This window comes from Triticum urartu, chromosome 5A (assembly GCF_056163025.1).
Source record: "Triticum urartu cultivar PI428250 chromosome 5A, HENAU_Tu73, whole genome shotgun sequence".
In the NCBI taxonomy this organism is placed as follows: domain Eukaryota; kingdom Viridiplantae; phylum Streptophyta; class Magnoliopsida; order Poales; family Poaceae; genus Triticum; species Triticum urartu.
Genome location: NC_141877.1, coordinates 631,373,547 through 631,398,801, shown reverse-complemented (window position 1 = coordinate 631,398,801; position 25,255 = coordinate 631,373,547). Strand labels below are relative to the sequence as shown.

Sequence of the window (25,255 nt, the reverse complement as noted above, 5' to 3'; positions counted from 1 at the left end):
GAGTTCCCGGACGTCACGAGGAGTTCCGGAATGGTCCGGAGGTAAATATTTATATATAGGAAGTATGGTTTTGGCCACCGGAAGTGTTCTGGGCATCACCGATAGTGTACCGGGACCACCGGAGGGTCCCGGGGGTCCACCGGGAGGGGCCACCAGCCCCGGAGGCCTACTTGGGCCAATAGTGGGAAGGGACCAGCCCCTAGGTCGGTTGGGGCGCCTCCCACCAAGGCCCAAGGCGCCTCCAAGAGGGGAAGGGGGCAAACCCTAGGGCAGATGGGCCCTAAGGCCCACCCCACGTGCGCCTCCCCCTCTCCCCCTTGTGGCCGCCACCCTAGATGGGATCTAGGGCTGCTGCACCCCTTGGGGTGGGAACCCTAGGTGGGGGCGCAGCCCTCCCTCTCCCCCTATATATAGTGGAGGCAAAGGCGCAGCCCAACACACGATTCGATCTCCCTGTTGGCGCACCCCTACCCCTCTCCCTCCTCGTCTCTCGTAGTGCTTGGCGTAGCCCTGCTGGAGTCCCGCGCTCCTCCACCACAACCACGCCGTTGTGCTGCTGCTGGACGGAGTCTTCCCAACCTCTCCTTCTCCCCTTGCTGGATCAAGGCGTAGGAGACGTCACCGGGCTGCACGTGTGTTGAACGCGGAGGCACCGTTGTTCGGCGCTTAGATCGGAATCAACCGCGATCTGAATCGCTACGAGTACGACTCTTTCATCCGCGTTCTTGTAACGCTTCCACTTAGCGATCTACAAGGGTATGTAGATGCACTCCCCTTCCCCTCGTTGCCAGATTACTCCATAGATTGATCTTAGTGATGCGTAGAAAATTTTAAATTTCTGCTACGATCCCCAACAATCTCTCCTCATCGTTTTCGTCCAAAATGATGGGTCTTGCATGGTCGCATACCGCCGGTCCCTTGACCACCGTCTGCACTACATCATGGTCATCCTCCTGCGCTACTAACGTCCTAGTCCAGAACGTTATGGCACACTGGTTTTGAGGAGCAATGTACGTACCCCTGTATTTGGCCCATCTTGCTATCTGACCAGCATCGCGGGAGTCGTCCTGATTCATGACCCAACGCAAGATGTCGACTGACATGGCACCCTTCACTGGATCAGGAATCAACATTTTCAACTCCTCCACTGTCACCTTCTTTACCACAGCGTCAGCCTCCTTGTGCGTGTCCTAGATGCCAGTGAAGTTCGAGCACACTTCCATGGTGTTTTCAAACTTGGTGCAGTCACCCATAGAGCACCCGAGGAAGAAAGCCCTCCATCCAATGCCCCGGTGGAATGAGTTGGGGATGTGGTTCATGGCGATGGAGAGGTGTTGAAAAAGAGAGGTGGAAGATGAGTGACAGAGAGAGAGACAGGGTTTGAGTGTGGTGGTGTGGTAAATAGGTGAAGGAAATATGCCCTAGAGGAAATAATAAAGTTATTATTTATTTCCTTATATCATGATAAATGTTTATTATGCATGCTAGAATTGTATTAACCGGAAACATAATACATGTGTGAATACATAGACAAACAGAGTGTCACTAGTATGCCTCTACTTGACTAGCTCGTTGATCAAAGATGGTTATGTTTCCTAAACCATAGACATGAGTTGTTATTTGATTAACGGGATCACATCATTAGGAGAATGATGTGATTGACTTGACCCATTCCGTTAGCTTAGCACTTGATCGTTTAGTTTGTTGCTATTGCTTTCTTCATGACTTATACATGTTCCTATGACTATGAGATTATGCAACTCCCGTTTACCGGAGGAACACTTTGTGTGCTACCAAACGTCACAACGTAACTGGGTGATTATAAAGGTGCTCTACAGGTGTCTCCGAAGGTACTTGTTGGGTTAGCGTATTTCGAGGTATCTCTGGGCCCTCTCGGTAATGCACATCACTTAAGCCTTGCAAGCATTGCAACTAATGAGTTAGTTGCGGGATGATATATTACGAAACGAGTAAAGAGACTTGCCGGTAACGAGATTGAACTAGGTATTGAGATACCGACGATCGAATCTCGGGCAAGTAACATACCGATGACAAAGGGAACAACGTATATTGTTATGCGGTTTGACCAATAAAGATCTTCGTAGAATATGTGGGAGCCAATATGAGCATCCAGGTTCCGCTATTGGTTATTGACCAGAGACGTGCCTCGGTCATGTCTACATAGTTCTCGAACCCATAGGGTCCGCACGCTTAACGTTTCGATGACAGTTATATTATGAGTTTATATGTTCTGATGTACCGAAGGTTGTTTGGAGTCCCAGATGAGATCACGGACATGACGAGGAGTCTCGAAATGTTCGAGACATGAAGATTGATATATTGGAAACCTATGTTTGGATATCGGAGGTGTTCCGGGTGAAATCGGCATTTTACCGGAGTACCGGGAGGTTACCGGAACCCCCCGGGAGCTTAATGGGCCATAGTGGGCCTTGTGGAGAAGAGGAGAGGCGGCCAGGGCAGGGCCGCGCGCCCCTCCCCCTAGTCCGAATAGGACAAGGAGAGGGCCCCCCCTTTCCTTCCTCTCTCCCTCCGGTAGGAGTAGGACTCCTCCTGGCGCGCCCCCTCTAGGCCGGCCGCACCTCCCCCCTTGCTCCTTTATATACAGGGGCAGGGGGGCACCCTAGAGACACAACAATTGATCGTTTGATCTTTTAGCCGTGTGCGGTGCCCCCTCCACCATAGTCCACCTCGATAATACTGTAGCGGTGCTTAGGCAAAGCCCTGCGTCGGTAGAACATCATCATCGTCACCACACCGTCGTGCTGACGAAACTCTCCCTCAACACTTGTCTGGATCGGAGTTCGAGGGACATCATCGGGCTGAACGTGTGCTGAACTCGGAGGTGCCGTGCGTTCGGTACTTGATCGGTCGGATCGTGAAGACGTACGACTACATCAACCGCGTTGTGCTAACGCTTCCGTTCTCGGTCTACGAAGGTACGTGGACACACTCTTCCCTCTCGTTGCTATGCATCACCATGATCTTGTGTGTGCGTAGGAAATCTTGAAATTACTACGTTCCCCAACAGTGGCATCCGAGCCAGGTTTTATGCGTAGATGTCATATGCACGAGTAGAACACAAGTGAGTTGTGGGCGATATAAGTCATACTGCTTACCAGCATGTCATACTTTGGTTCGGCGGTATTGTTGGATGAAGCGACCCGGACCGACATTACGCGTACGCTTACGCGAGACTGGTTCTACCGACGTGCTTTGCACACAGGTGGCTGGCGGGTGTTAGTTTCTCCAACTTTAGTTGAACCGAGTGTGGCTACGCCCGGTCCTTGCGAAGGTTAAAACAACACCAACTTGACAAACTATCATTGTGGTTTTGATGCGTAGGTAAGAACGGTTCTTGCTAAAGCCTGTAGCAGCCACGTAAAATTGCAACAACAAAGTAGAGGACGTCTAACTTGTTTTTGCAGGGCATGTTGTGATGTGATATGGTCAAGACATGATGCTAAATTTTACTATATGAGATGATCATGTTTTGTAACCGAGTTATCGGCAACTGGCAGGAGCCATATGGTTGTCGCTTTATTGTATGCAATGCAATCGCCCTGTAATGCTTTACTTTATCACTAAGCGGTAGCGATAGTCGTAGAAGCATAAGATTGGCGAGACGACAACGATGCTACGATGGAGATCAAGGTGTCGCGCCGGTGACGATGGTGATCATGATGGTGCTTTGGAGATGGAGATCACAAGCACAAGATGACAATGGCCATATCATATCACTTATATTGATTGCATCTGATGTTTATATTTTATGCATCTTATCTTGCTTTGATTGACGGTAGCATTATAAGATGATCCCTCACTAAATTATCAAAGTATAAGTGTTCTCCCTGAGTATGCACCATTGCGAAAGTTCTTCGTGCTGAGACACCACGTGATGATCGGGTGTGATAGGCTCTACGTTCAAATACAACGGGTGCAAAACAGTTGCACACGCGGAATACTCAGGTTAAACTTGACGAGCCTAGCATATAACAGATATGGCCTCGGAACACGTAGACCGAAAGGTCGAGCGTGAATCATATAGTAGATATGATCAACATAGTGATGTTCACCGTTGAAACTACTCCATCTCACGTGATGATCGGGCATGGTTTAGTTGATATGGATCACGTGATCACTTAGAGGATTAGAGGAATGTCTATCTAAGTGGGAGTTCTTAAGTAATATGATTAATTGAACTTAAATTTATCATGAACTTAGTCCTGGTAGTATTAGCATATCTATGTTGTAGATCAATAGCTCGCGTTTAGCTCCCCTGTTTTATTTTTGATATGTTCCTAGATAAAACTAAGTTGAAAGATGTTAGTAGCAATGATGCGGATTGGATCCGTGATCTGAGGTTTATCCTCATTGCTGCACAGAAGAATTATGTCCTTGATGCACCGCTAGGTGACAAACCTATTGCAGGAGCAGATGCAGATGTTATGAACGTTTGGCTAGCTCAATATGATGACTACTTGATAGTTTAGTGCACCATGCTTAAACGGCTCAGAATCGGGACTTCAAAGACGTTTTGAACGTCATGGACCATATGAGATGTTCCAGGAGCTGAAGTTAATATTTCAAGCAAATACCCGAGTTGAGAGATATGAAGTCTCCAACAAGTTCTATAGCTAAAAGATGGAGGAGAATAGCTCAAGCAGTGAGCATGTGCTCAGATTGTCTGGGTACTACGCTTGAATCAAGTGGGAGTTAATCTTCCAGATAAAATAGTGATTGATAGAATTCTCTAGTCACCATCACCAAGTTAGTAGAACTTCGTGATAAACTATAATATGCAAGGGATAACGGAAACGATTCCCAAGCTCTTCGTGATGCTGAAATTGACGAAGGTAGAAATCAAGAAAAGCATCAAGTGTTGATGGTAAACAAAACCACTAGTTTCAAGTAAAGGGACAAAGGGAAGAAAGGGGAACTTCAAGAAGAACAGCAAGCAAGTTACTGCTCAAGTGAAAAAACCCAAGTCTGGACCTAAGCCTAAAACTGAGTGCTTCTACTGCAAAGGGACTGGTCACTGGAAGCGGAACTACCCCAAGTAATTGGCGGATAAGAAGGATGGCAAAGTGAACATAGGTATATTTGATATACATGTTATTGATGTGTACTTTACTAGTGTTTATAGCAACCCCTCAGTATTTGATACTAGTTCAGTTGCTAAGAATAGTAACTCGAAACGGGAGTTGCAGAATGAACAGAGACTAGTTAAGGGTGAAGTGACGGTATGTATTGGAAATGGTTCCAAGATTGATATGATCATCATCGCACACTCCCTATACTTTCGGGATTAGTGTTAAACCTAAAATAAATGTTATTTAGTGTTTGCGTTGAGCATGAATATGATTGGATCATGTTTATTGCAATACGGTTATTCATGTAAGTTAGAGAATAATTGTTCTTCTGTTTACATGAATAAAACCTTCTATGGTTATACACCCAATGAAAATGGTTTGTTGGATCTCGATCGTGGTGATACACACTTTCATTGAAGCCAAAAGATGCAAAGTTTATAATGATAGTGCAACTTATTTGTGGCACTGCCGTTTAGGTCATATTGGTGTAAAGCGCATGAAGAAAATCCATGCTGATGGGCTTTTGGAATCACTTGGTTATGAATCAGTTGATGCTTGCGAACCATGCCTCATGGGCAAGATGACTAAGACTCTGTTCTCCGAAACAATGGAGTGAGCAACAGATTTGTTGGAAATCATACATACTGATGTATGTGGTCCGATGAATATTGAGGCTCGCGAAAGGTATCATTATTTTCTGATCTTCACATATGATTTGAGCAGATATGAGTATATCTACTTGATGAAACACAAGTCTGAAACATTTGAAAAGTTCAAAGAATTTCAGAGTGAAGTGGAGAATCATCGTAACAAAAATAAAAGTTTCTACGATATGATCGCAGAAGTAAAATATTTGAGTTACGAGTTTGGCCTTCAGTTAAAACAATGTGAAATAGTTTCACTACTCACGCCACCTAGAACACCACAGTGTAATGGTGTGTCCGAATGTCATAACCGTACTTTATTAGATATGGTGCAATGTATGATGTCTCTTACTGATTTACCACTATCATTTTGGGGTTATGCATTAGAGACAACTACATTCACGTTAAATAGGGCACCATCTAAATCCGTTGAGAAGACACCGTATGAACTATGGTTTGGCAAGAAACCTAAGCTGTCATTTCTTAAAGTTTGAGGTTGCAATGCTTATGTGAAAAAGTTTCAACCTGATAAGCTCAAACCCAAATCGGAGAAGTGCGTCTTCATAGGATACCCAAAAAGAAAATGTTGGGTATACCTTCTATCACAGATCCGAAGGCAAGATATTCATTGCTAGGAATGGATCCTTTCTAGAGAAGGAGTTTCTCTCGAAAGAAGTGAGTGGGAGGAAAGTAGAACTTGATGAGGTAACTGTACCTGCTCCCTTATTGGAAAGTAGTTCATCACAGAAATCTGTTCCTGTGACTACTACACCAATTAGTGAGGAAGCTAATGATGATGATCATGTAACTTCAGATCAAGTTACTACCGAACCTCATAGGTAAACCAGAGTGAGGTCCGCACCAGAGTGGTACAGTAATCCTGTTTTGGAGGTCATGTTACTTGACCATGATGAACCTACGAACTATGAGGAAGCGATGATGAGCCCAGATTCCGCGAAATGGCTTGAGACCATGAAATCTGAGATGAGATCCATGTATGAGAACAAAGTATGGACTTTGATTGACTTGCCCAATGATCGGCGAGCCATTGAGATTAAATGGATCTTCAAGAGGAAGATGAACGCTGATAGTAGTGTTACTATCTACAAAGCTAGAATTGTCGCAAAAGGTTTTTGACAAGTTCAAGGTATTGACTACGATGAGAGTTTCTCACTCGTATCTATGCTTAAGTCTGTCCGAATCATGTTAGCAATTGCCGCATTTTATGAAATCTGGCAAATGGATAAACAAAACTTCATTCCTTAATGGATTTATTAAAGAAGAGTTGTATATGATTGAAAGATCGTGGATGTCGCCTAGAGGGGGGTGAATAGGCGTTTTAAAATAATTACGGTTTAGGCTTGAACAAATGCGGAATAAACCTAGCAGTTAATTTGTCAAGCACAAAACCTAAAACAACTAGGCTCACCTATGTGCACCAACAACTTATGCTAAGCAAGATAAGCAACTATGTGATAGCAAGATATATGACAAGAAACAATATGGCTATCACAAAGTAAAGTGCATAAGTAAAGGGCTCGGGTAAGAGATAACCGAGGCACGCGGATACGATGATGTATCCCGAAGTTCACACCCTTGCGGATACTAATCTCCATTTGGAGCGGTGTGGAGGCACAATGCTCCCCAAGAAGCCACTAGGGCCACCGTAATCTCCTCACGCCCTCGCACAATGCAAGATGCCGTGATTCCACTAAGGGACCCTTGAGGGCGGTCACTGAACCCATACAAATGGCAACCCTTGGGGGCGGTCACCGAACCCGTACACTTTGGCAACCCTTGGGGGCGGTCACCGGAACCCGTCAAATTGCTCGGGGCAATCTCCACAACCTAATTGGAGACCCTGACGCTTGCCCGGAGCTTTAGACCACAATCATTGAGCTCCGAACACCACCAACCATCTAGGGCACCCAAGCACCCAAGAGGAACAAGCTCAAGGGTACCAAGCACCCAAGAGTAATAAGCTTCTCAACTTGTAACTTCCACGTATCACCATGGAGAACTCAAACCGATGCACCAAATGCAATGGCAAGGGCACACGGAGTGCCCAAGTCCTTCTCTCTCAAATCCCACCGAAGCAACTAATGCTAGGGAGGAAAATGAGAGGAAGAACAAGAAAGAGAACACAAAGAACTCCAAGATCTAGATCCAAGGGGTTCCCCTCACATAGAGGAGAAAGTGATTGGTGGAAATGTGGATCTAGATCTCCTCTCTCTTGTCCCTCAAAAACTAGCAAGAATCCATGGAGGGATTGAGAGTTAGCAAGCTCAAAGAAGGTCAACAATGGGGGAAGAACACGAGCTCCAAGGATAAGGTTCATTGGGGAAGAAGACCCCCTTTATAGGAGGGGGAAAATCCAACCGTTATGTGCTCAGCCCGCACACGAGCGGTACTACCGCTTCACGAGCGGTACTACCGCTCAGGCAGAAGAAACAGAGAAAAGGAGCAACAAAACATGAACCTTGGGGCGGTAGTACCGCAGGAGACAGCGGTGCTACTGCTGGGTTAAGCGGTACTACCGCTCCCTTCGGCGGTACTGCCGCGCAGAACGAAGGGGAAAGGGAAAGAGGGAATCGGGCGGTACTACCGCGGAGGAAGGGCGGCACTGCCGCTAAGGAGCGGTACTGCCGCACTATTGCCGCAGCGAGGTACCGCACAATCCGACACAGAAAAAGACCCCTCGAATCAACGCGGTAGGGACCTGGTAAGCCAGTGGTAGTACCGCTGCGGAGTCACCGCCGGTACTACCGCTGCGGAGCGGTACTGCCGCTTGTGACCCCTCAGCGGTACTACCGCTGGGTACCACGGTACTACCGCTGGGACCCTGACAAAAATCACACTCAAGAAAACAAGAACTGCCATAACTTCTGCATATGAGCTCCGAATTGAGCAAACTCAAGCTTGTTGGAAACAAGACGACGAGTAGCATCAAAACAGCGACTGGTTATAGTAAGAAGAGGCAGGGGAGGTATGCCTAACAAAAAGAGGAGTGGAACCTCCAACCGAGAAGAATCGGCAAAACCTCCAACATCGAAAACATCATAGAAGAAGCATGCGAACTCCGTTTTCGATGAACTCAAGCTTGTCATCAAGATGACCGTAAGCTCTAAGACTCACAAAGAGAACCAAACAAGAACCAAGAAAGATGATGCAAGGATGCAATGGTTTGAGCTCTCAATGAACGATACGATCAAGCTACTCATTGAGAGCCCCCCTTGATAGTATGGCAATCGATCCTATAACCCGGTCTCCCAACTACTAACATGAGACCGGTAAAATAGAAAACCTATCAAGCGCAAACCTTTGCCTTGCACATGGTCCACTTGAGCTAGATGAAGACGATCTTGACTTCCTCAAGTTGGACCACCTTTCTTGATTGTGTTGGCTCGATGAAGACTAGTTGATTGCTCCCCCATACTCCACTATGGGTGAGCCTTTCTTCCGCACATCTTCACAAGTCCATTGTCACCACAATGGACGGCAAGCTTCAAGCATTTGATCTCTTCGTGATGCTCCACTTGAACTTGCACACCGCAACCTTTCTTGATTGTGTTGAGTCGATGAAGACTAGTTGATTGCTCCCCCATACTCTACTATGGGTGAGCTACTCTTCCGCACATCTTCACAGGTCCATTGTCACCACAAAGGACAACAAGCTTCAAGCATTTGATCTCTTCGTGATGCTCCACTTGAACTTTGCACACCGCAACCTAACCCCACAAAGAACCCTCACGAAGACCATGGGTTAGTACACAAAGCGTAATTGACAATGCTTACCATACCATGGGATCACTTGATCCCTCTCGGTACATCTTCTATGCTTTGTGGGTTGATCAACTTGTTTCACTCTTTGGCTTAGTCTTGATCAACCTCTCACAAGACCAATCTTTAGGTAATTCCTTGAATAGCACCTTGGTAGACACAAACTCTCCTTGAAACCAACACATGTACTCCAAGAAAAGCCTATGGACAAAACCTTCAAATATAACTCAAGGCAACCATTAGTCCATAGAGATTGTCATCAATTACCAAAACCAAACATGGGGGCACCGCATGTTCTTACAATGATGCAACAAGAAAGTTTTGTCAATCCTAAAGGTGCTAACAAAATATGCAAGCTCCAGCGATCCATCTATGGACTGGTGCAAGCATCTCGGAGTTGGAATATACGCTTTGATAAGTTGATCAAAGCATATAGTTTTATACAGACTTGCGGTGAAGCCTGAATTTACAAGAAAGTGAGTGGGAACACTACAACATTTCTGATAAGTATATGTGAATGACATATTGTTGATCGGAGATAATGTAGAATTATTCTGCAAATCATAAAGGAGTGTTTGAAAGGAGTTTTTCAAAGAAAGACCTCAATGAAGCTGCTTACATATTAAACATCAAGATCTACAGAGATAGATCAAGACGCTTGATAAGTTTTTCAGTGAGTACATACCTTGACAAGATTTTGAAGTAGTTCAAAATGGAACAGTCAAAGAAAGAGTTCTTGCCTGTGTTACAAGGTGTGAAACTGAGCAAGACTCAAAGCCCGACCACGGCAGAAGATAGAAAGAGAATGAAAGTCATTCCCTATGCCTTGGCCATAGGTTCTATAAAATATGCCATGCTGTGTACCAGATCTATTGTATACCCTACACTGATTTTGGCAAGGGAGTACAATAGTGATCTAGGAGTAGATCACTGGACATCGGTCAAAATTATCCTTAGTGGAATAAGGATATGTTTCTCGATTATGGAGGTGACAAAAAGGTTTGTCGTAAAGGGTTACGTCGATGCAAATTTTGACACTGATCCAGATGACTCTAAATCTCAATCTGGATACATATTGGAAGTGGGAGCAATTAGCTAGAGTAGCTCCGTGCAGAGCATTGTTGACATAGAAATTTGCAAAATACTTACGGATCTGAATGTGGCAGATCCGTTGACTAAACTTCTCTCTCAAGCAAAACATAATCACACCTTAGTACTCTTTGGGTGTTAATCACATAGAGATGTGAACTAGATTATTGACTCTAGTAAACCCTTTTGGTGTTGGTCACATGTCGATGTGAACTATGGTTGTGTTAATCACATGGTGATGTGAACTATTGGTATTAAATCACATGGCGATGTGAACTAGATTATTGACTCTAGTGCAAGTGGGAGACTGAAGGAAATATGCCCTAGAGGCAATAATAAAGTTATTATTTATTTCCTTATATCATGATAAATGTTTATTATTCATGCTAGAATTGTATTAACCGGAAACATAATACATGTGTGAATGCATAGACAAATGGAGTGTCACTAGTATGCCTCTACTTGACTAGCTCGTTGATCAAAGATGGTTATGTTTCCTAAACCATAGACATGAGTTGTCATTTGATTAACGGGATCACATCATTAGAAGAATGATGTGATTGACTTGACCCATTCCGTTAGCTTAGCACTTGATCGTTTAGTTTGTTGATATTGCTTTCTTCATGACTTATACATGTTCCTATGACTATGAGATTATGCAACTCCCGTTTACCGGAGGAACACTTTGTGTGCTACCAAATGTCACAATGTAACTGGGTGATTATAAAGGTGCTCTACAGGTGTCTCCGAAGGTACTTGTTGGGTTGGCGTATTTCGAGATTAGGATTTGTCACTCCGATTGTCGGAGAGGTATCTCTGGGCCCTCTCAGTAATGCACATCACTTAAGCATTGCAACTAATGAGTTAGTTGCGGGATGATGTATTACGGAACGAGTAAAGAGACTTGCCAGTAACGAGATTGAACTAGGTATTGAGATACCGACGATCGAATCTCGGGCAAGTAACACACCAATGACAAAGGGAACAACGTATGTTGTTATGCGGTCTGACCGATAAAGATCTTCATAGAATATGTGGGAGCCAATATGAGCATCCAGGTTCCGCTATTGGTTATTGACCAGAGACGTGTCTTGGCCATGTCTACATAGTTCTCGGACCCGTAGGGTCCGCACGCTTAAGGTTTCGATGACAGTTATATTATGAGTTTATATGTTTTGATGTACCGAAGGTTGCTCGGGGTCCCGGATGAGATCACGGACATGACGAGGAGTCCCGAAATGGTCGAGACATGAAGATTGATATACTGGAAGCCTATGTTTGGATATAAGAAGTGTTCCGGGTGAAATCGGGATTTTACCGGAGTACCGGGAGGTTACCGGAACCCCCCGGGAGCTTAATGGGCCATAGTGGGCCTTGTGGAGAAGAGGAGAGGCGGCCAGGGCAGGGCCGCGCGCCCCTCCCCCCTAGTCCGAATAGGACAAGGAGAGGGGGGCGGCGCCCCCCCTTTCCTTCCTCTCTCCCTCCTCTTTCCCCCTCCACTCCTAGTCCAACAAGGAAAAGGGAGGGTGTCCTACTCCCGGTAGGAGTAGGACTCCTCCTGGCGCGCCCCCTCTAGGCCGGCCGCACCTCCCCCCTTGCTCCTTTATATATAGGGGCAGGGGGGCACCCTAGAGACACAACAATTGATCGTTTGATCTTTTAGCCGTGTGCGGTGCCCCCTCCACCATAGTCCACCTCGATAATACTGTAGCGGTGCTTAGGCAAAGCCCTGCGTTGGTAGAACATCATCATCGTCACCACGCCGTTGTGCTGACGAAACTCTCCCTCAACACTCGGCTGGATCGGAGTTCGAGGGACGTCATCGGGCTGAACGTGTGCTGAACTCGGAGGTGCCGTGCGTTCGGTACTTGATCGGTCGGATCGTGAAGACGTACGACTACATCAACCGAGTTGTGCTAACGCTTCCGTTTTCGGTCTACGAGGGTACGTGGACACACTCTTCCCTCTCGTTGCTATGCATCACCATGATCTTGCGTGTGCGTAGGAAAATTTGAAATTACTACGTTCCCCAACAGTAGGGTGTGTAAATATAGGAGCTCTGGACGATAGGCATGAATGCTGATCTCTAAACTTCATGATGTTCATAATGCAATTCAACATGGAGGTGGTGGCGCCTAGAGAGAAGGGCAAGGAGGTGGTGTCACCCTTGGACAGGGGCAAGGATGTTGTGTTGCCCTTGGACCAGGGGCAAGGAGGTGGTGTCGCCCTTGGAGGACGACATGGTGTTGTAGGAGCACCCTAGCGGCAAGGGGGGGGGACTACGACCACTATCCCAATGAGGCAAGGCCAGCCCACTTTGTAAGGTGATCATTGCCCCGAAGTTGGAGTGCCTGTCTATACCCCTAGTGTCAGTGGTAAAAATGACAGACCTCGGAGCAGGCGGTCTCGAGCTATGGATCTTGGATCGATAGTAACCGGGATGAAGGAGACAATGTTTACCTATGTTCGGGCCCTCTCGAAGAGGTAATACTCTACGTCTTGCTTTGATTGTACTGATGATGATGATGATGATGTATTGGGTACAAGCTTGATCTACCTCGAGATCGTGATGAGAGACCTTACTCTAGGGCTAGATGGATGTGATTGCGATAAGGGTCCCCTCTACGGGCTAAACCATCTGGTTTATATACACGCTGGGTAGGACATCTAGGGTTACATGGTCGGTATCCAGGGGTACGCATGGAGGCGGCATGAGATATCTTGGAGTATACGCCAAGTCTTCGGTAGATGCGATCTTGATCACGTCCAGGCGTGTAGCTTCCAGAGTCCACCTGATGGAGAATGAAGGCCTACATGCCCACTCGAGGACTATGGGCCGACTAGGTTGGCACTCCCTAGTCCAGGATACCGTCATTTAGACTTCATGAAGCATGTCCCCGTCCCTCATGAGTTCTAGCTGAAAATGAACACTGGCTGCACGTGAAGGGTCACGGTCCGGGTTATTAATGGGAGGGTCACACTTGATGAGGGTTTGCCTCCCTTCACCGTTGTCCACCAAATTAGGATCGGCTACACGGCCACCTTCAAGCTGCTGACCCCCGACACACTGAAGGTGATCGTCTTCAGTGACGATGGCATGGAGGTGGTCACCAAGTGCAAGAAGCACGGTGACGTCTTCGCAGTGAGCGTCTAGAGAGGTCATTTTGCCTGGTTTGGTTTTAAGACTATTATGTGTTGTTGATTTGGTTTAAAATGGCTCGTATTATGTTAAACTTGTTCTTATGCTGGTTATGTGTGTCTCTGGTTTGTTCTACCTGCTCTAGTTTCATCTTATGCTATATACGTGTGTCTCTGGTAACCTCACCAACTCATCGAGGAGGTTACCAGACAATTGTGTTGCATGTAACCAAACAACCGGACTTGTGTTTCTTCCAAAGCAAGCCTGAGACCAAATAGCTTGCCTTCCATTCTGTCACATGCAGGCTAGAGGGGATGCAGGCAATCAATCAATATGTATATGTTGGTTATTTGCCTACATTAGCTCAATCATGCTGACCCGAGATGAATGTGCAAAGGGGCAAAAAATGGTGCAGACAACCAAACACGTCATATATGTACATTATCCCGAAATGAATCACTTTGAGCTAGCTATGAAAAAAATGCACCAACACGCACACCTAGACCGCCAAAAACCACCACTGGCAGCTAAAAAGGTAAACAAATCTTCCTCACAAAGGAGGGAGGGCAAAATCTTTCAAAGAGGTGGGGGAATAGGGAAATCGTTTTAGGTTGTATGGCGAAGCGGCGGCTCTGGGTCGTGTTATGGAGTGTCGTCTCTGGCTGCTTGGGCGGCGGAGTTGTCTACTCGCCCAGTACGCGCCTCGGGGCCGGTGTGTGTGCCGGAGCAACGACTCCGGATCATGTGGTGGAGTGTCGACTCTGGTTGCTTGTGCGGCAGAGTCACTGTCTCACATGGATTGCAGGCTCGAGGCCAGCGCAATTGGCTATGTATCGGTTTTTGACTAATTTTATAGATAAACTGGTCAATTATCTTCTTCTATATGAAAAGGTAGAGCTCGTGCCGTTTGCTCAATTTTTTTGACATGAATTCGACAAACCATCATAGGTAGTTTTATTGGCATCAAACCATAATTATATCATCCATGAGAGTTGCAGCATAAGGGCATCTTCAACACGGACTCCTAAAAAGGCCAATGTATCCGTCCGTGGAAAGTTATATGGGAGCTGGCCGTCCAACCATGTCTGCATATATTTCAAATAGAATATGAACAAATTGATCGGATGATTTTCATTTAAATTGAAACACACTCATTACATTTTCAACATAATCCATTAAACAAAAGCGTCCAGAAGTTAACCTAGTATAAATCTTCGGTGGCGGCTGTCCTTCAAGTCCTCGTTGTTTCCATGTCTGGTGTCCTCGATGACCATGAGCACCGAGAAGTGAAGTTGTGGGTTGCCGGCGAGGAAGAATAAGACATGGGACACAGACCGGCCCACATTGGACACAAGTATTTCATAGCTCAAGATATTCTTTTTTCTAGGAAAATATGGTTAAAATTAGGCCCAAGAAGATACTTTCTGAGTGATATTTCCTAACCTTTTTTAGGGCAACATTTTGTTCATTGTCGACTGAGAAACCAAATATAGCATCGAGTCTTCCCATGGAAGGGCATGCATCATGAAGATCATAGTCTAGCGAGCGCCAAGCAACCTCATTTGGTGTAATATAGCGACATTCTAGATTATTATCTATTTGACTGATTATTTCACTTTATGTATCATATGTTCCATCATTAGACTATATTCAAAATCTAGCACAATCACATCCTTTTTTCATATACTTGAAAATATTTTTGTACAAACCATATGATTGACCTTTGCTCTACTTGAGCTTGGTATTTAACCATCAAGTAGAGGTTGTGATGAACAATAGATCTTTTATCAATGATGCTGCATATTGTATGAAACCATTCTCCAAGACAATGGTGTAAATATTTAAGATTTAAAGATGACAACTTCCGTACCAATGTGAGTATAAAGAGACATATGAAGCAATGAAGCCAATCCGAGCAGCAAGAGACCTATGGAGCAAAATGCCGAGCACCATACGATCCGTAGCACAATCTGATAAAAAAAAACATAAGTTGAAGAATAGGAAAAATCAGAGATGGCTCAACACAGGGAGTGTGCAATATAGTACTCCCTCCGTTTCGAATTACTCCCTTCGTTCCGAATTACTTATCTTAGATTTGTCTAGATACGAAGGTATCTAGCACTAAAATGAGTCTAGATACATCCGTATCTAGACAAATCCAAGACAAGTAATTCAGAACGGAGGAAGTACTTGTCTTAGATTTGTCTAGATACGAAGGTATCCGTATCTAGACAAATTCAAAACAAGTAATTCGGAACGGAGGTAGTATAATGGAGAAACATAATGACATATTTTCTACTATGTCTATCTTGAATGAGAAGAATCAGATCAGTTTTGAACAGAGCAAGAGTGATTTGCTAATCTATATTGCAACATCTCGAGGAAAGGTGGCATCCAATTCATGATACTCTTCCAAAATGGGATTATCGATACATGTACATGTATGTTGCTGTGATTCCGTCTCTTCTTTCAGGGAATGAAAATTTTGCCATGGGTTCGAGTAGTACCTTTTCTTTCCTGAGTGCAGTTTGAGTGGTACCCCATTTTTTCTTGAAAAGCAGTGGACTTTTTTTTTCGAGAACAGGGATTTGAGTGAACAACCAGCACAAAGCTGCTGTACGGCTCTCAAAGCCCAAGTCCGTCTATCCTTTGCTGAGGCCCAGATACAGCAAACACCAGCCCACTGAACCACGCCTCCGCTGCCGCTGCGCTCTCAGTTTTTAGTACCACCTCGCCTAGCAGGAGCGTCGGGCGCGAGAGCTCGTTATATAATGAGCGCGTGGTGCCACCTTGTTCCATACTTACCTGGACGGGGTCGACGAGCGATCAAGAAGGCTCGTGGCCTAGGTTAGTGGCCCACATTGCACGTGGTGGGTGCGCTGGCCTATCATCTCCCCAAGTGGGAGAGTGAACGTCATAATTTGTGGTAGAGGGGGTACGCGTTCGCGCGGCCCCTGCCAATTCTTTAAAATTAAATTTTGGTCCCTCGCCTGCTTACGGTGTCCTGTGTTTAATTTTCGTTCTAATCCCTCACCTGTCCATTAAAATTCACAAGGGCTAAGAAAATATCAGCACTATTGTAAAATCTGTCATTTATTTTATATTTTATAATATATGCGCTAGGCTCAACGTGCCAAAGCTAAGCCTGGAAGCATGGCCATGGCGACGAGTGTCTGCCTCCCCCGGCCACTAGCAACCGGCGCGCGCGCCTCCATCTCTCTCCCCGCCCGCCCCCGCCGCCTACCTCGCCCACAGCGCAGACCCCACCGTCTCGGCGGCGCCGCCGTGGGGATGGATGCCCTCCACGTGTCCTCGCGGGACGCGGAGCCGCTCCTCCGCCCCGTGTCGGCCGCCGCCGCCGCCACTGCGCACCGTCGGCTCCGCGTACTGCGCACGACCCCAGTCCTCGCCGCCCCAAATATAGCGAATCCCCGCGCCTTCTATTCTTGGGCGGAATCCGGGCGCGGCGGTCTTTTGACGACATGGGCGGTGATGTGCAGGTGCGGACGCACGCGCAGGGCGCCGACGAGTCGGCGAAGGACGCCGGCGATGGCGCGGCGGCGGGAGCGGACTACTCGCTGGCGGCCGTCATCCTCCCGTGAGCTTATAACCCCTCGCCCCCCCATCCTTTAGTGGCATTTGGGGATAAATGCATTTCTAGCTCGAATCAAGCGTTCCAGATCGCGCAAATCAACCATCTGGGGAAGAATCGAACCTACTGCTTCTGTGCATCATGGATACATTGCTTAGTAGTTCTGCTTTGTCCGCCGTGTTGAATTTGGGCTGCAGCTTAGCGTGGAATTAGCAATGATGTAGTGCACTGTAAGAAATGTGCAACCTGATTTAACATCGTCTTATGCTATGTATGCTGCCTAGATACTCCGTACTAGACTGTCAGGAATTTTGTTCCAAACCGTGATCCTTGCGCAGTTGCGTTTAAAGCGGTCATACAAATGCGTCATATAGTTAAGGATATGTTAGATTTGCATACCAGATCGACTGCAGACAACTGTTGCATCTGGGTTTGGTCCAGTGTTACTTGTCGTTGCAATTCTGTTTGGTTTATCAATTGGAAGATACAACATATATAGGGTCGGCACGAAAGTATGTCGAGCTTTTTTAGTACTAATGAGCCAATGTTTGGAACCTAGGTTCGTGTTCCCTGCATTGGGTGGCCTCCTTTTCGGTTATGACATCGGCGCAACTTCTGGAGCGACCATATCTGTGCACGTAAGTCCCAATTTGATTGTTCCACTATTTCCTATAGTTGATGTTTGCCCTCACATGGTTTCTTCCTCATTCTTCAGTCTGCTGAGCTCAGTGGCACCACCTGGTTCAACCTCTCTTCTCTGCAGCTAGGGCTTGTGGTAAGCCTTTTGGGAGATCCCTGTGTTTTATAAGCTTACGCCCCACATTCCTAATCATTAATCAAGAACATTGTTTTTACCATGTAGTCAGGAAAAATGTTGTGCTTTAATGAGCTTTATTGTCATGTTATTTAGGCCAGTGGTTCACTTTATGGTGCTCTTGGTGGGTCCATTCTTGCATACCGCATTGCAGATTTTCTAGGTGATTTGAAACGACAGTGTGCTTCAGTATTCCTTATTATGTATTCTTTGAAGATGAAGCGAAATAACTGCTACTACCCATCTTGTTGCAGGAAGAAGAATAGAGTTGATGACAGCAGCTGCATTATATATTTCTGGTGCTTTGACCACTGGATTAGCTCCTAATTTTGTAGTCCTGATCATAGGTCGTCTCCTTTATGGCGTTGGCATTGGTTTGGTGAGTAGCTGCAAGCACAAGTATTTCTATCAAACACCCTTTTTACCACCCCAAAACTCCCAAAAAGGGGAAACTGGGAGGAACACGAGTCAAAGGAACATATTTGTGATCAACTAAAAGCTTGAATGGATAGAAGTGTCTGTTTGTGTTCTCTACCTTTCAGTCATGCCACTGAACTACCATGATGCTCTGTTCCAGGCAATGCATGGTGCTCCCCTTTATATTGCAGAGACTTGTCCTTCACAAATACGTGGGACATTGATATCTTTTAAGGAGCTGTTTATTGTAGGAGGAATACTGGTAACTATCTTGTCATATAGTATTTGCCTAAACACACTATATTCTCGTACAATAAAATGCATGATCTGATGCCGGCTGACCATTTATTATTTTAACAATTTACAGTTTGGATACCTCGTAGGGAGCTATGAAATCGATGTTGTAGGAGGATGGCGGTACATGTTTGGTTTTAGTGCTCCACTGGCTGCTATAATGGCTGTTGGTATGTGGAGTCTACCACCTTCACCTAGATGGCTACTTCTCAGGGCAGTGCAGGGAAAAGGCCCTGTGGAAGACAACAAAAAGAAGGCAATGAATGCCCTGAGAAGACTGAAGGGCCCTTCAGCAAGCGACAAGGTTTTGACAGATGAGATTGAAAATAATCTTTCCTCAATTAAGGCTGCTTACGCAGATCAAGCTGAAGGAAGCATTTTTCAAGTATTCGAGGGAGCAAGCTTGAAAGCCTTCACTATTGGAGGAGGACTGGTTCTCTTCCAGCAGGTTTTTATCCTCTTCAGTCCCACTAATACGCAGCTTAACTGAATTTAAAATCTTACCACCCTTTCCACCATCCTTTTAGATTTGAAATTCTCTGCCCGGTTAAGTTAAAATTCAAATGTCGTTTGCATGTACTCCCTCCGTAAAGAAATATAAGAGCGTTTAGATCTCCCTCTGTAAAGAAATATAAGAGCGTTTAGATCACTACTCTAAACGCTCTTATATTTCTTTACGGAGGGAGTACTTTCTATTCTAAACTATTTATATTATGTAGTACTCCCTCCGTCCGGAAATACTTGTCATCAAAATGAATAAAAGAGAATGTATCTAGATGTATTTTAGTTCTAGATACATCCATTTTTGTCCATTTTGATGACAGTATTTTCGGACGGAGGGAGTATTATTTTTGGCTTGGGAAGTTGAATCCATATTGAAAAATTTCCAGCACTATTTAGTAATTCATTTCATCCTAATTTGGACATTTTTTTAGTAGTTATCAAGTCAGCTAAAGTGCTAAACTTTTTTATTTGTCAGATAACAGGCCAGCCAAGTGTTCTATACTATGCAACCTCCATTCTGCAGGTACCTCAGTTTTGCTTTGAGCTGTTCAATTGGTTCGTTTGATTTAGAAATTAGAACAGATGGAAGTCAATACATCTTTTCATATTGCTGCTTACAATATAATTTGTTTATGTCCGTCTTCTGTAGACTGCTGGGTTTACAACTGCATCTGATGCTGCAAAAGTGTCAATTCTGATCGGGCTGTTCAAGGTAATACCGCGGAGCTAGATCACTACTGTACTCTGCTGGGCATAAAGTGTAATAGTTCAATCTTTTTGCAGTTTGTGATGACAGGTGTCGCGGTGCTTAAAGTCGACGATCTTGGAAGACGGCCGTTAATGATAGGAGGTGTTAGTGGAATTGTGAGTAACTTTACCCTTTCCTACAACTTATTTAAGTTATATGTTTGCTGCCGAAAGTGTGACCCTCATTCCTCGCCACCTATTTGAATTGATAGTCGTACCAGGCAACTAGGCATATATGCTAATGATGTAAGCGATAGTATTATAAAGGGAAATCTCTAATTATGATTAGAGGCTTAAAAAACCTTTGCATCTTTAGTAATTTTCATCAGGCATCTAAACAGCTGTACATGTTGTATTATATTGATATAATTAGGTTCTGAAAGAGTAATCCTTTTGTTTTCTTCTTCAACCTGGAAATGCAGACCGTTGCACTCTTCCTGCTAGCAGCTTATTACAAGGTTCTCAGTGGCTTCCCTTATGTTGCTGTCGGTGCTTTACTTCTTTATGTTGGATGTTACCAGGTTGGTGCTTTACTTGTGTATATGGGGTATTTATAATGAGTACCGAGTGGTACGAGAAATTAACATGCCTTGTGTTTCAGCTTTCATTTGGTCCGATAAGCTGGCTAATGGTCTCTGAGATCTTCCCACTCCGAACAAGGGGACGGGGAATCAGCCTCGCAGTACTCACAAATTTTGGATCAAATGCGCTAGTGACATTCGCATTCTCGCCCTTGCAGGTAATGGTACTAGAATTGTTATCTCCTTGTTTATGTATCCCTTGAAGTTCCAGCCTATTCGCCTGGACAACACGTCAGAACAACCGTTTGACAGATGTATGAACAAACTGAACAGTGGCGCCAACCAATTTAACCATATTGCTTTCTTCATGTCTACAGGGGTACCTCGGACCGGCCAACGTCTTCCTTCTTTTCGCAGCCATATCGCTGCTTGCCCTCTTGTTTGTCATCCTCAACGTCCCAGAGACCAAAGGGCTGAGCCTGGAGGAAATCGAATCCAAGATCCTGAAGAAGTGAATGGAAATGCCTGCTGATATTCATCCTCTAGCCTCTTCCCTGTCCGCTCCACGGATCGGATCGGAGCGTGCCACGACACCGTTAGCGCGTCTCCCTGTAAAGCTCCTCCTCCCGATTTTGCCTGTGTAGTTGATATAGCTGTACATGCATCGATCTGTAGTTGTACCGACACTCGTGACCACGCTTTCACTGCCTCTTTTCTGAATCAGCTGTCATTTTCTGTCGATGCCTGCAATTCTGATGTTACTGTTAACAGTGTATGTGTGTGTATCTATGGGAAAGCCCGGTTGCAAACTAGCTGCCACATTGGAAAGAACTTTCAGCTGAAGAGGAGCTGCCGTTTCTCGTCAGGGGAGTTTGACGCCGACGTCCGCATCGTGGCGGTGGTGAACCCTGACGTCGACGGGAACGACACTCCGACGAACCCGTCGAACGCCTCGCTGTGCTCGAACAGCGTCATGCTGTTTCCAAGATCCTCCGGCGAAGTCTCCGGCGCCGGTGCAGCGCCTTCCAGCATCTGCACCACCTGCCTCATGCTCGGCCTGCGCGGCGGGTCGGGGTGCGAGCAGAGCAGCCCGAGCTTGAGGACCAGCTCGAGATCGTCCTCGTCGCACTTGCCCATCCTCGGGTCCCTCGCCTCCGTGATCTTCCCGGCCTTCCAGTGCCCCAGGACGAGCTCCACGAGCCCCGGCGACGGCGGCGAGTCTTCGGAATCGTTGTTGCTGAATACCACGGGCCTCCGGCCGCACGCCACCTCGAGCAGGAAGGCTCCGAAGGCGAAGACGTCGGAGCTCGTGGTGGCCTTGCCGGTCTTGCTCATCTCCGGCGCGATGTACCCGAGCGTGCCCACGACGCGCGTCGTCTGCGGGTCGCCGCCGTGGTCGTAGAGCCGCGCGAGCCCGAAGTCGCTGAGCTTGCCGTTCATGTCGGCGTCGAGGAGCACGTTGCCGGACTTGATGTCCCGGTGCACCACCACCTGCTCCCACCCCTCGTGCAGGTACAGCAGCCCGGCCGCGACCCCCCGGACGATCTTGGCGCGCTGCTCCCAGCTCAGCTCCGACGATGGATGGCCGAACAGGTGTTGGTCCAGGCTGCCGTTGGGCATGTAGTCGTAGACGAGCAACAGCTCCCCGCGCCGCCGGCAGTAGTGAAGGAGCTGCACCAGGTTGCGGTGGCGCAGCCGGCTCATGCTCACGATCTCCGACACGAACTCCTGCAGCCCCTGGCGCGACCCGTGCGACACCACCTTGACGGCGACCTCGGCGCCGGACCTCGGGAGCACACCATGGTACACGCGGCCGAAGCCTCCGGCGCCGATGAGGTCGCGGAAACCATTCGTGGCGTCGTGCAGGTCTTTATAGCTGATCCTGTGAGGGCCGTATTCTACCTCCCAGTCTTCTTCCTCCTCGGCGAACTGCCGGCGCCGCCGCACCACGAGCGCCGCGACGGCCGCGGAGGCCAGGAGCAGGATCACGACGACCAGGACGAGCAGCGTCATCGGGAGTAGCAGTGGCGGCATCGTTCTCTTGGATGATGGCGATGATCCTGACGACGGGAGCCTCGGGAGTTTGGAGAGATCGAGGTCCTGCGCGCGGCCGCCACCCAGGCGAAAGCTCCAGCCGAGGACGTAGTGCGAGCTCGCAGCCGCGCCGTTGGCCGCCGAGAAGCCGACATAGGTGTCATCAGCCACGGCCCTCGAGAGGTTGACGTTGCATGACACGAGCGGAACGGCCGGCCTGGGCGCGCCGGCCGGGGACACCGTCACCTCGAGGCGCGAGCTTTCGCCATCGTACTCGATCCACACCTGCAGAGGAGCGTCGCCACCGCCAGTCAGGCTGATGTTGTCGAACTTCGTTCCACCGAATCCGTCGTCGTGCCAGTACCCGGCCGGGGTCGAGCTAACAGAGCGGAGGCCGTTGACGTCGATGCCGACGTGGTTTTCGTCGGCGTCGTCGAACTCAGCGTCCATGGCAGTATCCAGCTCGACGGCGACGATCAGGCTCGTGCCGTTGCCCAGGCTGTCCGACGTGTTGAACAGGCCGAGGTACTTGCCGGCGACGGCGCCAGGGACAACAATCGACGGCGCGAGCGCGAAGGCGATGCCGTGGCCGTGCGCGTCCGGGTACCGCGGCGCGATGGCGACCACGAAGGTGGTGGAGAAGGAGATGGGCGCGCCGGTGGCGGCGTCACGGAAGCGGAGGGGCGCCGGGTGGAAGCCGTGGCCGAACGCCTCCTTGGTGTCGTTGGTGAGCCGCAGGAGGCCGGAGGAGGCGAGCACGGCGGCCGCTCCGGTGGTCGCCACGCTGCCTACGGCGAAGCCGGCGTACACAAACTCGTTGGCGCCGGCGGCGTCCTGAGCCTGGAGGAGGAGGAGGAGGAGCGAGGTTAACGCGGCCAGCGCAATCATCCCGGCGACGACCGGCGCGAGCAATGGGAGCAATTGAGCGTGCGCGCTCCGTCGCGGTGGGGTATGGTGGGGAAGTAGTCGTCGGGGAAGTGGACGGCATTGGAGGGGAGCGCGAGGTCAAGGTTGCCTCCGCCGAGCTGACAAGGACGGGGAAGATGGAGATGGAGGCCCGCCGGAGGTGTTTTGGCAACGAAAGAACCAACGATCGAATTTTTTAAATGAATGAAGTGTAGAGTAGAGAAACGTTGAAATCAATCCAAGAGGTTGTGTCAAAATACCTTGTAACTAACAAAAGTTACTCCTATATACTCCCTCCGTTCCATATAGATTAAAAAAAAAGTTTGCAAACTTTGGCCAAGTTTGTATAGAAAATTGTTTATATCTAAAATACCAAATATAATAAATATAAAACTATATCTTATGATGAAACAAGTGATATATGTTTGACATTCTAGATGTAAATATTTTTCTGTACAAACTTGGTCAGAATTTGTGATGTTGGATTTTCGAAAAAATTATATACACTACATTATTAAACGGAGAGAGTATTTTTTCTCATTCGGTTCAAATTGGATTGGGTTCCTCCATAAAATTAAATCTCCCGCAAAATAGCCGCAATAGCTGCACTATAGTGCTTGGGAGCCTCGCCGCTACGCTATGGCTGCCACCACGAAATCCTTCACAAGTCCCTCTAAACAGCTCCAAAATCAGTAAAAATCTCTAGAAATCATCTCTACCATGTGACCCGCTACGACGGCCGCTATAGATGTTGGGAGAGGCCGCCGCCAATTGTTCCTCCCATGATTTTAAACTTTGCATCCACTATCAGAAAATAACATGCAAAATGAAAAAAGAACCCTAAAAAGAAAAGGTTCAAAAATGTTGAAAGACAACGCCCAACAAGTTGCCGCATGTCGATCATGTGGGTCGAACAACCAACTTACAAAAATTAGTTAGTATTACTATCCTCAAATTTCCTATGATAATGCTTTGAATTGGTGTCACTCACACAGAGTTGGATCTAAAAGACAATAATGACCAAAGAGAGCTGTTAGAAGCGGATTCCAAATCTATAAAAATGGGAAGTATTAGAAAGCCAGGGGAAAGGCAGAAGATTGCTTGAAATGACCTATGCCCTATCCCATAAAAGCAAAGACACAAATCGCGTGTTATCCCCGAGAAGTATCCATCAGACACACCTTTTTCGCTTTCAAATTGGGTTGTATTTCCAAGAGCAGCGAACTCTTGGAGGCACACTCTCTTTCTCTCCCGGGATGAACATTAAATTCAGAAACTATGTCAAAATGTTTTTCTATAAAAAAAGTAAACATAAAAATATGACGAGTCATCTGGCTGCTATTACATCTCCAAACATAAAAAGTTCGGAAGTATTTGCCAAGGGAAGTGGACAACATTCAAGGTGAGGTTGCTCCGCAAGCTGACAAAGACGAGGGAGATGGAGATCAAGGTTGGAGGCGCTGCCAACGAACGAATCAACAATCTATTTTCTTTTGTGGAAGAATCTAATTTTGTTTTGACCGAGAAGAAAAGCATTTCAAGAGATCAATTCAAGAGGTTTTAATCAATGGGATTTTTCTTCGAGATAGCGAAAACCCTTGTAACTAAGAAAGGCCATGCTGAATTTATGTAATGACCTATGCACCAAACGACCAACATATGG

The 25,255-nt window shown here is 46.9% G+C and overlaps 1 protein-coding gene, 1 long non-coding RNA gene, 1 other non-coding gene and 1 pseudogene across 3 annotated transcripts; 2 read left to right on the top strand and 2 right to left on the bottom strand.

Annotated features, from left to right (window-relative positions):
• Window positions 1–14,575: 14,575 nt before the first annotated feature.
• LOC147973557 (uncharacterized) lies at window positions 14,576–16,558 on the bottom strand. Its single transcript, XR_015602953.1, has 3 exons — window positions 16,271–16,558; window positions 14,965–15,733; window positions 14,576–14,848 (listed from the first exon to the last, which is right to left on the bottom strand). It is a non-coding gene; the product is annotated as an uncharacterized LOC147973557 (long non-coding RNA).
• Window positions 16,559–16,560: 2 nt separating this feature from the next.
• On the top strand, window positions 16,561–16,720 carry LOC125511929 (U1 spliceosomal RNA). Its single transcript, XR_007285197.2, has one exon. It is a non-coding gene; the product is annotated as a U1 spliceosomal RNA (small nuclear RNA).
• On the top strand, window positions 16,568–21,393 carry LOC125511194 (D-xylose-proton symporter-like 3, chloroplastic). The gene is made up of 14 exons (XM_048676497.2): window positions 16,568–17,147; window positions 17,264–17,361; window positions 17,915–17,993; window positions 18,071–18,130; window positions 18,266–18,332; window positions 18,424–18,548; window positions 18,747–18,848; window positions 18,954–19,328; window positions 19,860–19,907; window positions 20,034–20,096; window positions 20,168–20,248; window positions 20,554–20,652; window positions 20,733–20,870; window positions 21,030–21,393. Exons 1-14 carry the CDS (start codon window positions 16,917–16,919, stop codon window positions 21,165–21,167), a joined length of 1,704 nt encoding a protein of 567 aa, XP_048532454.1. The 5' UTR covers window positions 16,568–16,916; the 3' UTR covers window positions 21,168–21,393.
• Window positions 21,394–21,486: 93 nt separating this feature from the next.
• Window positions 21,487–23,890, bottom strand: LOC125511193 (L-type lectin-domain containing receptor kinase SIT2 pseudogene; annotated as a pseudogene).
• Window positions 23,891–25,255: the final 1,365 nt, after the last annotated feature.